General features: G+C 37.4%; 1 protein-coding gene across 1 annotated transcript; it reads right to left on the bottom strand.

Annotated features, from left to right (window-relative positions):
• Nucleotides 1-9,732: 9,732 nt before the first annotated feature.
• Nucleotides 9,733-14,572, bottom strand: LOC306995893 (uncharacterized protein). The gene is made up of 6 exons (XM_079607861.1): nt 14,213-14,572; nt 13,162-13,296; nt 12,671-12,826; nt 12,459-12,556; nt 10,602-11,611; nt 9,733-10,499 (listed from the first exon to the last, which is right to left on the bottom strand). Exons 1-6 carry the CDS (start codon nt 14,390-14,392, stop codon nt 10,252-10,254), a joined length of 1,827 nt encoding a protein of 608 aa, XP_079463987.1. The 5' UTR covers nt 14,393-14,572; the 3' UTR covers nt 9,733-10,251.
• Nucleotides 14,573-14,839: the final 267 nt, after the last annotated feature.

The following is a 14,839-nucleotide window of genomic DNA, read 5'->3' as shown; positions in this document are numbered from 1 at the left end:
GTGAGGTTTAAACTACTAGCTGGCCTCCATTACACTTGCACTCTTCATTTTGTCTTCACTTGACCTGTGTTTGTTTCCAGCTGTACCAAAACACTGAACAGATGTGAATGAATACATAAATAAACACTGACTTTTCTTCAGGTTTCTGTTGGTGGGCACTGGGCTTTAAAGCAGAGCATGTCTCTTTCCCTTGTTTTATCAATCCGTGATTTATGACTAGAAAACAAATTTACAAGCAATTTACACCATTTCAATCTATTGTACTGTCTCAGGGTGATTAGAATGTTATAAGATCAGATTTGTAATATTAGAAAGTTATTTTCTGGATGTCAATCATGTGTTTATGTAACTCCCAGTGTGCCTGTTTTTTCTGCCAAGCCCATGTTCATTTGTGTCAGTTTCTTTTGGCTGAATCTACTATGTGACTATTACACATAATTATCCTGAACAAAGACAACATCAGATACAGAGATAGAACATGCTGTTTTCACACAACAATCCCACAATACACTGCAACAAGCGAAGTGAAAGAATAAAATACAATCCAAGATTTTTAAAACACTATTTGTAGTGCATGGAGTTGCTGCCTATATCCAACATTAATGAGGTGCCATTACAGTTTTAGTGAGAAGTGACCCATATGGCTGCAGGCAGTGAAATAAAGCTCATCGGGTTTGGGAACAGAGCTTAAATCTAAATTAAGTCCAAAGATATATTGTTTACATATTTGTTCAGTTTGTCCAAAGAGAGGCATTAATAACAATCATAAATCGTTCAAAAATAGATTTATTTACAAATATGTCACCATTGCTAAGATCGGTAGTGACACAATCTGTCCGTTAGATGGCAGTGTCTTATCTGATTCACACTTACTCGCCACTTTAAAAGCAGTGACACTAAAAAGCGTTTTGGTGTCACTGCAGGGCAGGCGTTTAGGTTTCTACAAAAATATTACTTACAGCTGTTTCCAACATTGATAATAATATTTCTCCTGAAGGATCACGTGACACTGAAGACTGGAGTAATGGCTGTTAAAAAATCAGATTTGTTATTATCACGACTAAATAGACAATAAAATATTAAAATAGAAAAAAAGTTATTTTAAATTGTAATATTTTACAGCACGTTTTACTGTCTTTTTTTCTTCTTCATCATATAAATGCGGTCTTGGTGAGTATGAGACTTTCAAAAACATTTTTGAAAAATCGTACCTCAAAACTTTTGAAACTAACCTTACAGTTAAAATATTTTTTGGAAAACAAAATTTTCCAAAAAATGTATCTGCTTGGTCTAGCTAGCAGATACTTTTCATCCAAAGTTACAGTACATGCAGGGGGCATCTCTGGGCTGAATGTCTTAGTCGATCAGTGTAATGCTTTGTTTACTGGGTCACTTTTACCTGACAGAAAAAACATAAAGAACAGTGTTAACAGCCCAATAAAACTACTATTATTAACAATAGCAAAAATAAACACTTAAATCATTTTGAATTGCCACCATCCTCAAGACACTTTCTATATATTAATTTGTTCTATTATTGATCTTTTTTTCTTTCTTTTTTTTACAAATATACCATTATACATTGCAACTAGAAGATTCAATGAATTTCACCATTTAGGCAACATGTGCAAGTACAAATCTTTCATATGGGGCTGCTCATACTTCCCCAGAAATGCTGTGAGACCTTGAGGAACAGAAGGCAATAATCAAGCGTTTTATGAGTCTTCTCCCTTCAGCACCATCACGTCTGGCTGCTCATCATCCATGGGTTTAATGTTGTGTGTCCACCATGGAGCAATAGCAGCCTGACGTTCATTCGGCCCTGCTGTCTCTGACCTTCATACAACCCCCCCACCTGAACAAACATGTCTCAGAACATTGGATCCTCTGTGGGGTTCACGCGCTTCCCACAGCCTGTTATGAGAGTCCTGATCGATTGAAACCATTCAAATGTCAGAGCTCCTGCCATAAGGAGCATAATGCAACATAACATTACACACACTGGTGTGCAAACAAAAGGGATAATTATTATTTTAAGGTAGCACATAATAGTTTGTGGCATATAAGTAATGTACACTTTAATGTCATACCGTTAAAGGGTTTATTGTGCTGGTTTCATGTACCGTAGTATTACTGCTTCAGGAAAGTGCAGCTAACATATTCTGAGCAGAATAAAAATTCATTTATATGGCTAATGGAGTGTGAAATGTAGAACAGGGGAGTGAGTAAAGGACAGGTCACAAACCACTGATATACTACCACATATAGTGTATGGGTCAACGCCAGTATACTGGAAGTCACCTTTTCTGTGTATTTTTGAAAAATAGGACATAAAAATCCAGTAAGTATAATCCATTAGGCTAATAGGAGAGTGAAATAAAAAAGGACATAAATATTTTTTATCACTATGAGACATGTTTACAAGGACTATAAAGAGTGGTAAATTACATATCATCAATCAGCTTGAGTGTTCACTGCATATTATACTGCATATTTCACACACAAAAAAGTGAATCTGACAAGCTCTAAACTGATTGGATGCCAGGTCGAACTTAAAAGGTACTTGGTTGATACAATATGCACATAAACACATACAAAACAAACTGTGGATGGTTGCTTTACATGTCAAACATTGGCCAGAATAAGCTTCAAATGGATCAGATCTAATTCTGTAGTCAAAAGCCTGGCGAGCGAGATTAGCATCAGTATAACCCAGTTTTCATTTCCATTAGGAATACATTCAGCTTTTCAATGGTCTTCTGTTCGGAAAGCATCATCCTTACTTAACAAATTGTGCAATTTGTATTCTCAAGCCCATGGGAAAAGATTAATTGGTTCACTTAAAACTGACCTCTAATTTGCTGACCACATAAAGTGGAGGTCTCGTTGTATCACTGGACCTCAGCGAACAGTAATTTGTTTTCAGGGAAGGGTAGGCACTTTATGTGGGTGTAAATGGGGCTGTGCATTACTGTTGTTTTCTGTAATTGAAGTGCAGAGGATTTACAGATTTGCCAATAGCAGGTGTGTGGGGAGATAGATCGGAGCTGGCAAACCACAGCATTATATTCTGGTCTCAATGACAGGGTCATTTGTTATCTCTTGACTACAGGTATCTGGTCTCAAACGGGTTTGAAATATAACGTGAACAGAGTGGATTAGTACTTCAGAATGATTTAGGGAGACACTTGTTAGATCTTAAAAAAATAGATAAAAAAAATGAATTATCCGATTTATATACGCATTACATCTTTTTCAAGACTTTCCAGCAAACATAAACGCCATAGGCTTCTCAATGCAACGTTGACCCGGAAAAGCCGTGAATAAGTTACGGCCAGTTATTTGTAGCCCTGTGATCAATACTAATCTAACAGTATGAGGAGAAAGAGAGCAGGAATCTGGGTCAATGAAAAGGTAAATGGGCAGAGATGCAGGACGGTACAGGAACTGAGCACTTATACAAGGAAAACCTGTCAGGTCAAGAAGAAGGAGGGTCGGGGGAAAGACGCAGAAATAGATCGGCACAGAATCATGACTCTTAGTCTGAATGCTCTTGTTTATAGGGTGAGGATGCAGGTGCTAAAATAACCAGTGGCCTCCAGAGAGTGGGACGGTAATCTGTCTTAAGCCTCACGCATGGGCTGCTGATAAGACTAACATTGTTGCAGCCATGCTAAAGGTTACACTAATAACACCAAAATCTATTGAAATATTTCGATAGTCCATTTTAGACATTTATGATACCTTTGCAACTGTATATCAACTACCAGTCATTAGAGTATTAATAGTCTGTTTAATATCTGCTAACTGTTTATTTTTATGGTCCCCAATAGACATTTTACTAAGTAACTTTGCTAAAATATGGAAACTTGTTCTACTAACCAGAACCTGAACCCTAACCTAACAGTCTACCTGCACTAATTAGAGTTATTGACATGCCGTTGTTAATGTTAATGCCTATAGTTAATGTCTAAAGTGGGCCATCGAAATAAAGTGTAACCCAAAAACGTACAAAGTTTAAGTGAGCATTCTTTTTTCTTTTAAAATAACAAAATAACCTTTTTCTGTTTTAATATATTTACAAATGTAATTTATTGATATGACAGCAAAGCTGAATTTTCAACAGCTAGTCTTCAGTGTCACGTGACATTGTAACAATATAAAAGTCTTTACTGACACTTTTGATTAATTTAATGCATCCTTGCTGTATTAATTTCTTAATGAATGAATGAAGAGATAATGAGTGACTGAATAAGCAAACGAATGAACAAGTGAACGAACGAACGAATGAACAAGTGAACGAACGAACAAACGAATGAATGAATGCCCCAAACATTTAATAGTAGTGTATAACATTTTGCAATAGTGTACACTTATTTAACATTACTGCATTAGGTATCCTGAAGCTAATTTTTTCGCTTTCACATTTATTTATGTTATTTTATAAATACACTATTGATTAGTATATTAGTATATGATTCTTTAATTTGAAAGTCACGTGTCTAGTATCTGTAAAACTGCATTTTTCCATCTTAAAAATATATCTAAATTATGCCATATGCTCTCATTGACAAATGCGGAACAATTAGTTCATGCGTTCATGACCTCAAGGCTAGATTATTGTAATTTACTGGGTGGTTGCCCTGCACGCTTAACAAACAAACTACAGCTAGTTCGAGTTCTTACCAGAACCAGGAAGTATGACCATATTAGCCCGGTTCTGTCAACACTGCATTGGCTTCCTATTAAACATTGTATACATTTAAAAATATTGCTGATTACTTACAAAGCACTAAATGGTTTAGCTCCGCAGTACTTGAGCGAGCTCTTAACGCATTATAGTCCTTCACGTCTATTGCGATCTCAACATTCCAGACAGTTAATAATACCTAGAATATCAAAGTCGACTGCTGGCGGTAGATCCTTTTCCTACTTAGCACCAAAACTTTGGAACAGTCTTCCTACCATTGTCCGGGAAGCAGACACACTCTGTCAGTTCAAAGCTAGATTTAAGACACATCTCTTTGACCTAGCATTCACATAACACATTATTGACTTCTATAATTCAATGTTAGGCTGCATAGATTAGGTCAGCTGGAACTGGGAACACTTTCCTTAAATCCTGATGTACTCATTACATCATAAGAAGAATGGCATCTACACTAATTTTAGTGTCTTTGTTTATCCTGAGGTTTTCCCGCAGCCTGCCGGATCCAGGCCGTATCCAGATCTGACATCTGGACCTTCGCCTGGACCCGATGACAACGCAGTGCTGAAGTGCCAACTAGCCTCTCCCCTGTGAAGGATCCCTTTACCACTCAACAGATAAAGCGTTGTGGGAAAATTCGATTCGTGTACCTACCCCGAAGTGATACAATTAAAGGACAAGTTTGGTATTTTACACTTAAAGCCCTGTTTACAGATCGTATCTGATGAAATAGAACGGTTAAGATTAAACTTTGGACACATGCTCCTGTCCCGAGAATTTTAGGTTTATTTAGCTTCCCCCCCCCACCCCCACAATGGTTGTCTATGTGCACTGGCAGATTCCTTCCTAAAACACATTAAACTTTCGTTTACAAAGACGTGAAACTCACCGAGTGGTCAGGGGTGTTCACTGATATGATCCCAAAAAAAATCGCTGAAAAAGATGCTTTCCAACAGGTTTTATCGTAGTGTTTGTCCACCTCCATTGACTTGTATTGAATGTGCTGTGTGAGGTACGATATTCCTCCGCCGCTTCTTCTTCTGCTTCTTCTGTGTATTCAATGAAATGCCAGCGGTTTGCTTGCAATCGGCAAAGGGGCATTATCGCCACCAACTGGTGTCTATTATTCAAGCTCTCAACGGAAGAATCTGGGTGTAACGCGTTCGGCAAAATAGGTCCACAAAAGCTAAATAAACCTAAAATTCTCGGGACAGGAGCATGTGTCCAAATTTTAATCTTAACCGTTCTATTTCATCAGATACGGTCTGTAAACAGGGCTTTAAGTGTAAAATACCGAACTTGTCCTTTAAATTAAATTCTGTATCAACATGTATAGGCAAGACAAGTATTTTGTTTAGGCTTGGTTTGTAGGGAATTACAAACCTGCGCATATATATTCAAATGCGCATAACTATAGAATTAATTCTTGATGCGCACGTGAGCACCATCAGCGTTTATCACAGGTTCGCGTTTAAAGTCTGTTTAGAGAGAACGGTGTCGTCTTAGCGGCCCCTAATTTAACAACAAATGATCATGTCAACGAAAGTGAATCAATCAAAACTAACTTTAGCTGGAAAATAACATTATTCAAGAACCGCTGTAAAGCCAAAACAATCTCTGTTACCTTAAATTATACCTTTATCTCTGTAAAGCTGCTTTTAAACAATCTACATGGTTAAAAGCGCTATATAAATGAAGATGACTTGACTTGACTTGATTATTGATAAATCATATTAATTTACACAATCTGAAATGTTAGAAATGTATGTATAATATTAACGAACATTAACAAATGCAGTAAATATTGTTCATTGTTCATTGATTAATGCATTGATTAATGTTCATTTTAAAAGAGAAAGTGAGAAAAAAAAGAATAAGAGCAATAAAAGGGGGAGAAAATGAATACCCAATATAGAATTCTCTCTCTTTTTATTGTGATTCATCAGTATATTGGGTAAGACAATATCAATTAATCACTAAGTAGGTCGACTCTGATGGCTAAAAGGAAATGATGGTGCCATTTTGTATTAACATTTTTAATGTTTAATGTTCTGTTTTATGTATAAGTACTGTATGCATAAAGTTAATTATGTGTTATCCCTAATGATCTGTTCTATATGCTACATCAAATTCTTAATGTTCACCATAGGGTGAATGAAAAGTGAAGTGTTTTTTAAGATTTAGTTGCAGCAGTTTTACACTTTCCCATAACACTATATTTTAAAGTGTCTCTATTACACATCTTTTACTATAGTAGTAACAGTAAATCATGCATAACTAGAAAGCAACTACTCCTAATTCAAACCCTAAGCCTAAACATATACAGAAGAATTACTCAGAACATGTTTTAATAATTACATTGTAACAAAGGCACCTTAAAATAAAGTGTAACCTATATATTGTTATACTATTTATATTGTTTTTTTTAAAGGACAACAGGAAATGGAAACTAACAGGGAATATAATAAAGAATAACAGCCCCAGCCCCATGATGGAGAATGCTGTACTTCTAATATGGCAGTGTCTGCTTTATACTGAGGACTGTATCTATATAATGTGTGCCTGTGAGTGATTTTGTTGCTTCGAGGAGAGTAAAAAAGTAAGCAAGGTGGGAGGATGGATAATGAAAATAGAAGGGAGTGGTGTAAATGACAAAAGCAATGATGAAGAAACTCAACCTCAGGGCAGAAGATGATGATCAGAGGAGAAGGGTGAGATGAAGTTAAAGATGGCCGAGGGAGTGAATGTGAGAAGATGAGAACGATGCAAAGAGGATAAATTAAAGACAAGATTGAGGTGACGTGAGCTATAGGTTTGGCTCACGTGCACACAGACTGAAGAGAAATGGGGTGTATAGAGAGAGGGAGGTGGAATTAATAGTGGCCGTATTTGCTGGTGTGTGTGTGTGTGTGTGTGTGTGTGTGTGTGTGTGTGTGTGTGTGTGTGTGTGTGTGTGTGTGTGTGTGTGTGTGTGTGTGTGTGTGTGTGTGTGTGTGTGTGTGTGTGTGTGTGTGTGTGTGTGTGTGTGTGTGTGTGTGTGTGTGTGTGTAGATAAATGAGATGTGGAGCAAAAAAGATATTAGAGCCTTTCATCATCCAGGAGATTTAAGCAAAAAACAGAAGAAAAAAACTGAAAAAGAGGCCAAGAGAAACAAAGACGGGGAATATTGTGGACAGAAGTGTCTGCCCAAAAAAAAAGGGGTAATTGTGACTTAATGTCACAGAATTGTAATGTAATGTGTAATGTTACGTCACAATTGTGAATTTCTTCCTCGTTCTTTATGTCAGGAATTGTGATTTTTTTTTTCAGCTTTATGTTCATGTCATTTTGACTACATCTCATGGTTTTTCACCATTGCAATTTTTTCAATCTCAAGAGACACAGGCTCATACATAAAAAATACTGAGCAAGATCAAAACAGACGGAAAGACATCTTGAAAGGTCAAGATGGAGTATATCAGCAGACACATAACCATGAAGAATGCAAGAGCGCCGAAAACGCAGTGAACAATGTCGTCAGAAAGTAACTCTCAAATCGATGAGGGGATTACCAGAATTTCATTACACTTCAAATGAAATGTCTAAAATAAAATACCAGCTGCCTCCCACCAAAACCTCAGTCCTCATAGGAATGACACAATGTGTCACCACCCAAATGACTCATGAAGCTCAGCCAGCCAGTAAAGTGCAGACATCCTTTTCATAATGTCTTTACGATACTGTGCTGTGACCTTTCAGCAGAAAACCAGGAGTGCTTTTGTCCTGGGGTACCATTACCCTTAACTTTAAAATAACTGTCGTGTTTTATTAGCGTCCCTAGATGTAGAAGAAGAAGAAAAAAACTACAGACATGCAGGACCCTATAGATTTTATGACACCACCAAACATCTATTTTTGTTCCTATCTGCTAATTAAAGCACCAAGTTTGACAGTCCAACTCGTTGCAGTCACTTGTGGCAAGAAATGAAATCAGCTGGGACAGACGTGAGCACGCACTGTGTCTTGATGCCTTCGTCCATGGGGATTCATCTAAGGTTCCTTGAGCTAGCTGAGAACCCATTTCATGTAAATGCCAGTCCAAAGCACTTTGAGGCCGATGACACTTTACCCTTCATGATACTATGAGTAAAACAATTGGTGCCGGACAGATTTGAGGGACTAAGATGGATCCTCTTCTAATTGCCTACACTCAAAAAAACAATTATGTCTAAACATAAGATTTATGGATTTGAATTGCATAACAAATTTCCATCCATTTGGATTACATAGTTTTAACATAAACCAATTAATAATCTGAATGTGATTCATATTTTTAAGTCATATATAAATCAAACAGATACGATTTATGTAATTGTATTAATAAACTGAATGTGATTCATATTTGTCAGTCATATGTAAATGAAATAGATAAGATTTATGTAATCGTATACAGAAAAACACCCATGTTAAATTAGCACTGCTCAGTGTTCATATGTGTGCACACTACAGAGTTAAAGTACCATTGAAGCAGTGTTGAAGTTAATGAGATAATTAAGAGGTGATTGAGCATTAATTATGAACACCTGATGTTAACAAGCAGAATCACTGAAGAACAGAGAAACACAAGAACTACAACTGACTTCAGACACAGCCTTAGATGAAATCAACTAAAAATAAAAGAAGACATTAAATCTCTCAAGTTCTCAGCAGAGGAGGATTAAACAACTCCACAAACAGCATTACCAGCTTCACTTATTACTAACCAGATTTACTTTATTTAATATCCGGTTTAATGAAATCATATTTTGTATTTTAAAGTCACCATGATGGTGGATAGCATTTGCTTTAGTTGGGCTCTTGACCCTTAACACTTAAATCTAAAATATTATTTGGCTGTTATAATTGTGTGTTTGTAAAGCACATTTGTGTGTATGAGACGAAGAACCATATAAGTCCATATTTTCAAATTTTGAATAATACATTTTTTTTTATTTGGACTCTTGATTATAATTTTTTTTTTTTTTTTTTTACTTGAAGATAGACAACAAAAGCTTCCCAAATCTAATGAGATAAGTTTTTTTAGTATCAATCTTAAAAATAAAAAGTTAGAGTAATTTACATTTCTGGAATGTGGAAGAACAGTATATGTCCAGTTAATGTGGAATAACAGTATAAGTCCAATTCATCATATCACTTTAAACCATTTATCTACTATCTTAGTTTTAATACAGTAACAGAACATTAAAGAAAATATTAAGCATTTCTTTCTTTCAATTTATTTTATTTTTTGCCAACGTAAATCACAGAACAAAAACACGGACAAAACAGTACGAACAATGAACAATACATAGGTATTAACAAAAATAATTTTTTGTTCCTTTAACTTTTATAATACATTTCATAAATAATTACCCCATTCATTAATTCACTAAATAAATAGATACCTATATATTCCTATTATACATCATAAAATAAGGCATACAAGATAAGCTACAACTACTATTATGATTAATTTTACACAATATACCCCACCTTACCCTGCACATAACCAACACATACTAGGCTACTCTCCACATTCTAATGTCCCATAAAATTCTTGGGCCTCCGCTGGCATGTAGGCTATCATTTTCATTAGGTCACAGTGCTTCTCCTTCTTGATGGGCAGAGGGTCATTGTAAGCACGAGCATACGTGGTGAAGAACAAGGGAGCTGGAGGTGGTTGATTCTTCCTTTGTTTGGTGATCAGCCAGGTCTTCCATCCCTCGTAGAGGCTGTGGCTTCCTTTTGTGTGGACACACCATGGATCAGCAGCTGAAATTCAATTCATTCAACAAGAAATTCAATAAAGATTTTTTTTCATGCACATATCCCCAACACTGTTAATCTCAGAAAACCAACTCTTTAGTTTTTTACCTGTCACTTTCAACCACATCATGGATGTGATTAGGAAGCCAGGTGGTCGCTTTAATGTTGCATCAGGGAGCTGCCTGAAGTCCGCACATTTCATCTCAATTACTTTAAATGGATGCTGCTGCCTGGCTCCACGGATCATCTCGGCTACATCGCTGGGAGTGTGGAGTGTGGACACCTTACGCCTCTTGTCCAGCGTGGCAAAGGAACGGTCACAGGGAAGGAAGGAGTGACCAGACACCATGAACTTCTGCTCTATCTGACTGAAGTACCCTCTAGATACGAGCAGGGCCATGAGGTTTAGGACTCGCCAGTTGTTGTTCTGCCCACAGCATCGGTCACTATAGATGATGAGCTTCCGTTCTTTTGCCTGGACTAGGGGAGCGAAAGATGTTTCTGCCCACTTCAAAAGACAGCTTGCCACCTCGATGGAACCTCTGTGAGCGATGCCCTCATGCCAGAGCCACATTGTAGGAGGATCGTCAGTGCCCATCTCCTGGATACAGAGGTTGTAGTTGGCCAGCTGCCGTTGATAGTATACGTTGGAGTGTGTCAGGTTTGGCGTGAACACTACCCCCTGCATGTCGATACAAATGACATGGCAGTCATCATTGGCTTTGGCCCACTCTGTGTCAGCCTGCAACTGGGTGTACGCTTTTTCAGCTTTCCGGTGGTGAAGCTCACTCTCGGCTGAAATCTTCAACCTTTCTCCATCTGTTGTAGCAGCTGTTAATTTTGAGAACAGGGCATCACATTTCGCACAAGTGTCACTTCTTGGCTGCCCAAAACTGAGGTTCTGCTGCTTGAAGAGGTCCCTATAGAGCCAGAACTTTGCAGTGGATGTTGGATTGTTTTCCTTGTACAGGCGGAACATGCGGAGCAGGTTTAAATCAGGGCTCAGGTACTCCCTCTCCACATCTCCCTTCATCCGTGAGTAGTGGTTCGGTTGGCGTGGGAAGCTCAGGATATGCTCTCTTATTCCCTCTCTCACTGCAGGATGAATACTATGAGGCCTAAAAAAAAACACACAACTCATGAACAAGGGAAATATAATAAACCATGCTGGTCTGTTTTGCACAATTGCATTGTTTCTGTGACAATAAAATTAATTTAATGTATAATTCTAAACTTTCCTCTAAACTATACGATTTTGTTTGTCACATACAGTCATTAAAGGGATACTTCAGGATTTAGCATTAAGCTTTGTATCAGTAGAAAACCTAATTCTTTTTAGTATTTTTGAATTACCATGCTTTCCTCCCTCATATCCCCCTGAGATGAAAGATTTATATATATTTTTTGTCTGGAAAAAGTCCTCAATGACGCAAAAATCGTCATTGTTTACATGCACACCTTTTGTTTCAATCTAACTGAATTCATTCCGATTTGTGAATCTGAATGTAGTGTTTACATGAATGCTAAACATGCGATCGATTGATGTGTGCGTTTTAGCATTGCAATCTGGGAGTTGTTGTCTTTCATCCCCATAAATCAAAAATAAATTTTCTGGCTTTTCTCAGTCTAGAAGGCTCCAAATTCCAAATAAGATCATGACCTTTGTATCATGTTGTAATGATACAAAGAATAATCATACATCACATTTGCATAGCACTTTACCTCTGATATCGATCTCAAAGTGCAAAAATATGTTTCCTGACTGGGCAACAACAGTGAGCTTAATCCTAACCATTACGGTACATGCGTTATAGGGTGGCAAGGCACCAGACTCCCTATAATGCCAGCGTCCAGTGCACCATTAGATCAGGGAATGTTGTAGGGCAACTGATGCTGACATTGGTGCAGTTTTAAAAACTAACAGGACGAGAGCATGAGGTCCTTCAAGATTTTTTTTTTACTTACCTGTTCTTATGTTTTCCTCTGAAGTCCTCTAATGGAGACCTGACTTTAGCTACCTGCTCTGTTCCCTCAGACTGACTGCCTAACTTTTCTTGAATAACCTTTTCAAAGATAAGTAACTTTAAATAAATATGTAATGGACAATGTATCTAATTAAAATCATGCATGTAATAAAAAGTTAACAAACGGAAAACGCTAGGCTATATAAAACTTGCCTGTAGGCGACTGTTGGTCAGTTGAAAGACTGACATAAATGTGAGCTTACAAACAGCAAGTCTTTGGCCTCCTTGTTGCACATGGTACTTGAAGGTATACTTCCTCTTAGTTATCTCAGTGTCAGGCCCACGTGGTCGCCTGCGACTCACCTTGTGCTAGAAGTAAAAAGACATTTACCATAGCGTAGTAGGCTAGCCGTCGTGTAGAGCTGTCAAGTTAAGGTCATTAAGTACGTGAGTAGGCTTTGGTTAGGAGAATGAATAAGCCAATGAGTATGCCTTTTAGGGCACCAATTCGCTGTGGTCTGTAATGCACATGGCGGCCTACTTGATGCAGATCATCAACATTTACAGTGATCAGGCACATGTGCAGTCTTAGTGAATTGAAGGCATACAGTAGTATTAAATTCACTGGTTATTTCATGGGCCTACATTGTAATGCATTGCATACTGTTGACATGATATTAATTGCTTACAGTAAGTTAGCCTACCTGCTCCAAACCAGAGAGAATGATAGCCTGTTGCCTCTCATAAGAGACAGCATAAAACTCTGTGAAGAGCTGGAGTTTTCTTTGGTCTGTTAGGCTTGAACACTGCCTGGGACACGTCTCCTTGCACACCTTGCCCTTAACAGAAACAAAGTCACATTAGCGGGGTTTTTTTTATAGCTATAGAACACGAGAGCTATTAGCAGCTATTAAGGTTACTAGCTAGAATATATAAAAGCTTACACAATCAATGCATTTTTTTATTATTACCTTTTTATTTTATTTTATTTATTTATTATATAACAAGTAACAAACATAGCATAGCATACAATATTACAAAACAAAGTGTTGCATTAAATGGTAACAGGGGATTAAAAAATTATATCAAAATATTTTAAACGTCAATTTTTTTTCATTTACCAATTTCAGTGAAGACATAAAGCAATCAAATTCTACTCTAAACATCTTAAAGATTGGGGATGAATTTACATATGTTTATGTATATATAATTCTGCCAGCAGTACGTATAACACAATCAATGAATGGTATAACATTAGCCTACGTGACGCAGCTGGGCTGGTGTTAGAGACGCACCTAAAGCGTTTCGATTCATTTCTCCGTGGTTATAGGGAGTAACGTTAGAGACATGCTTAAAAACATCCCCTGAATTTTAACACCCCCTAATTTTCTCAGCTTTCATTTCGACCCATTCATGACTTGATTCGCTAAACAGTCTGAGGTGTATGAACTTTAGTAACGTTAGACGCCCAGTAGTATGCCCCTGTAACTAGCTACAAAGTAACTGGCTAGCCAGCTAACATTATCCCGCTAGCCAACGTTAGGGACATTAAACACAGCTAAAATGTTTCGATTAATTTATCCGTGGTTATAAGGAGTAGCCTACAGCATTTATTTCGACTCATTCATGACTTGATCCGTTAAACAGAGTGAGCTATATGAACTCTAAAGTTAGTAGACAACGTCCAGTAGCCTACACGCCCCTCTGACTGTAACCGCTAACTTTAGATACTTTGTATACAGTTCTTTCACTCACCTCTTTCGGTGGACTTTTTCCTCGTGTTTGCTCTCCTCTCCGGTTCACATATGGTTTCCCAGCATCCCTTAAATACTTCCTTGCTCTGTCCTTCCATTCATAAATGTTCGTTCTCCTTTTTTTGCCGAGGTTTTGCCTTTTAATGTCCGCAGCGGACATGAAAGCAACCAGCGTCTCCATTTTTCGTTAGTGGACATAAACGGTTTTTCCACGTGAGACTATTTTAAAATTTAAAATACAGAGTTTTGGTCGCGGGAACACCCGCCCAAAGTGATTCTGTATACAAAGTGGCACACATACATTCAAGTCACATGGTTATCTCAATTTTTGTTTTTTTGGACTTATACGGTTGTTCGTCGCATGAACTCATTTGTTGTAGCAAAAAAAGCCGTGAGATCAGGTGATGTTGGCTGTTTACTGGTGTAATACAAAGTCATCGTCACGTAATTGCCTGAATCCCTGAACTTAAGCAGTGTCTAATCCTTTGGTCATAGATTTGTATTGTAAATATTTTTTTAGAGTAAAAGTAATTTGATTTTACAACATCAGAGCAATGCTGTTAATTAAATTATCTTAAAAAACCTTTAATACAGTAATCTTCTTCTGTTACTTAGACATCAAGAATCA

This window comes from Phoxinus phoxinus (assembly GCF_949152265.1).
Source record: "Phoxinus phoxinus genome assembly, chromosome: 3".
Taxonomy (NCBI): domain Eukaryota; kingdom Metazoa; phylum Chordata; class Actinopteri; order Cypriniformes; family Leuciscidae; genus Phoxinus; species Phoxinus phoxinus.
The sequence above is the reverse complement of the archived record's forward strand: the minus strand, read 5'-3'. Positions and strand labels throughout refer to the sequence as shown.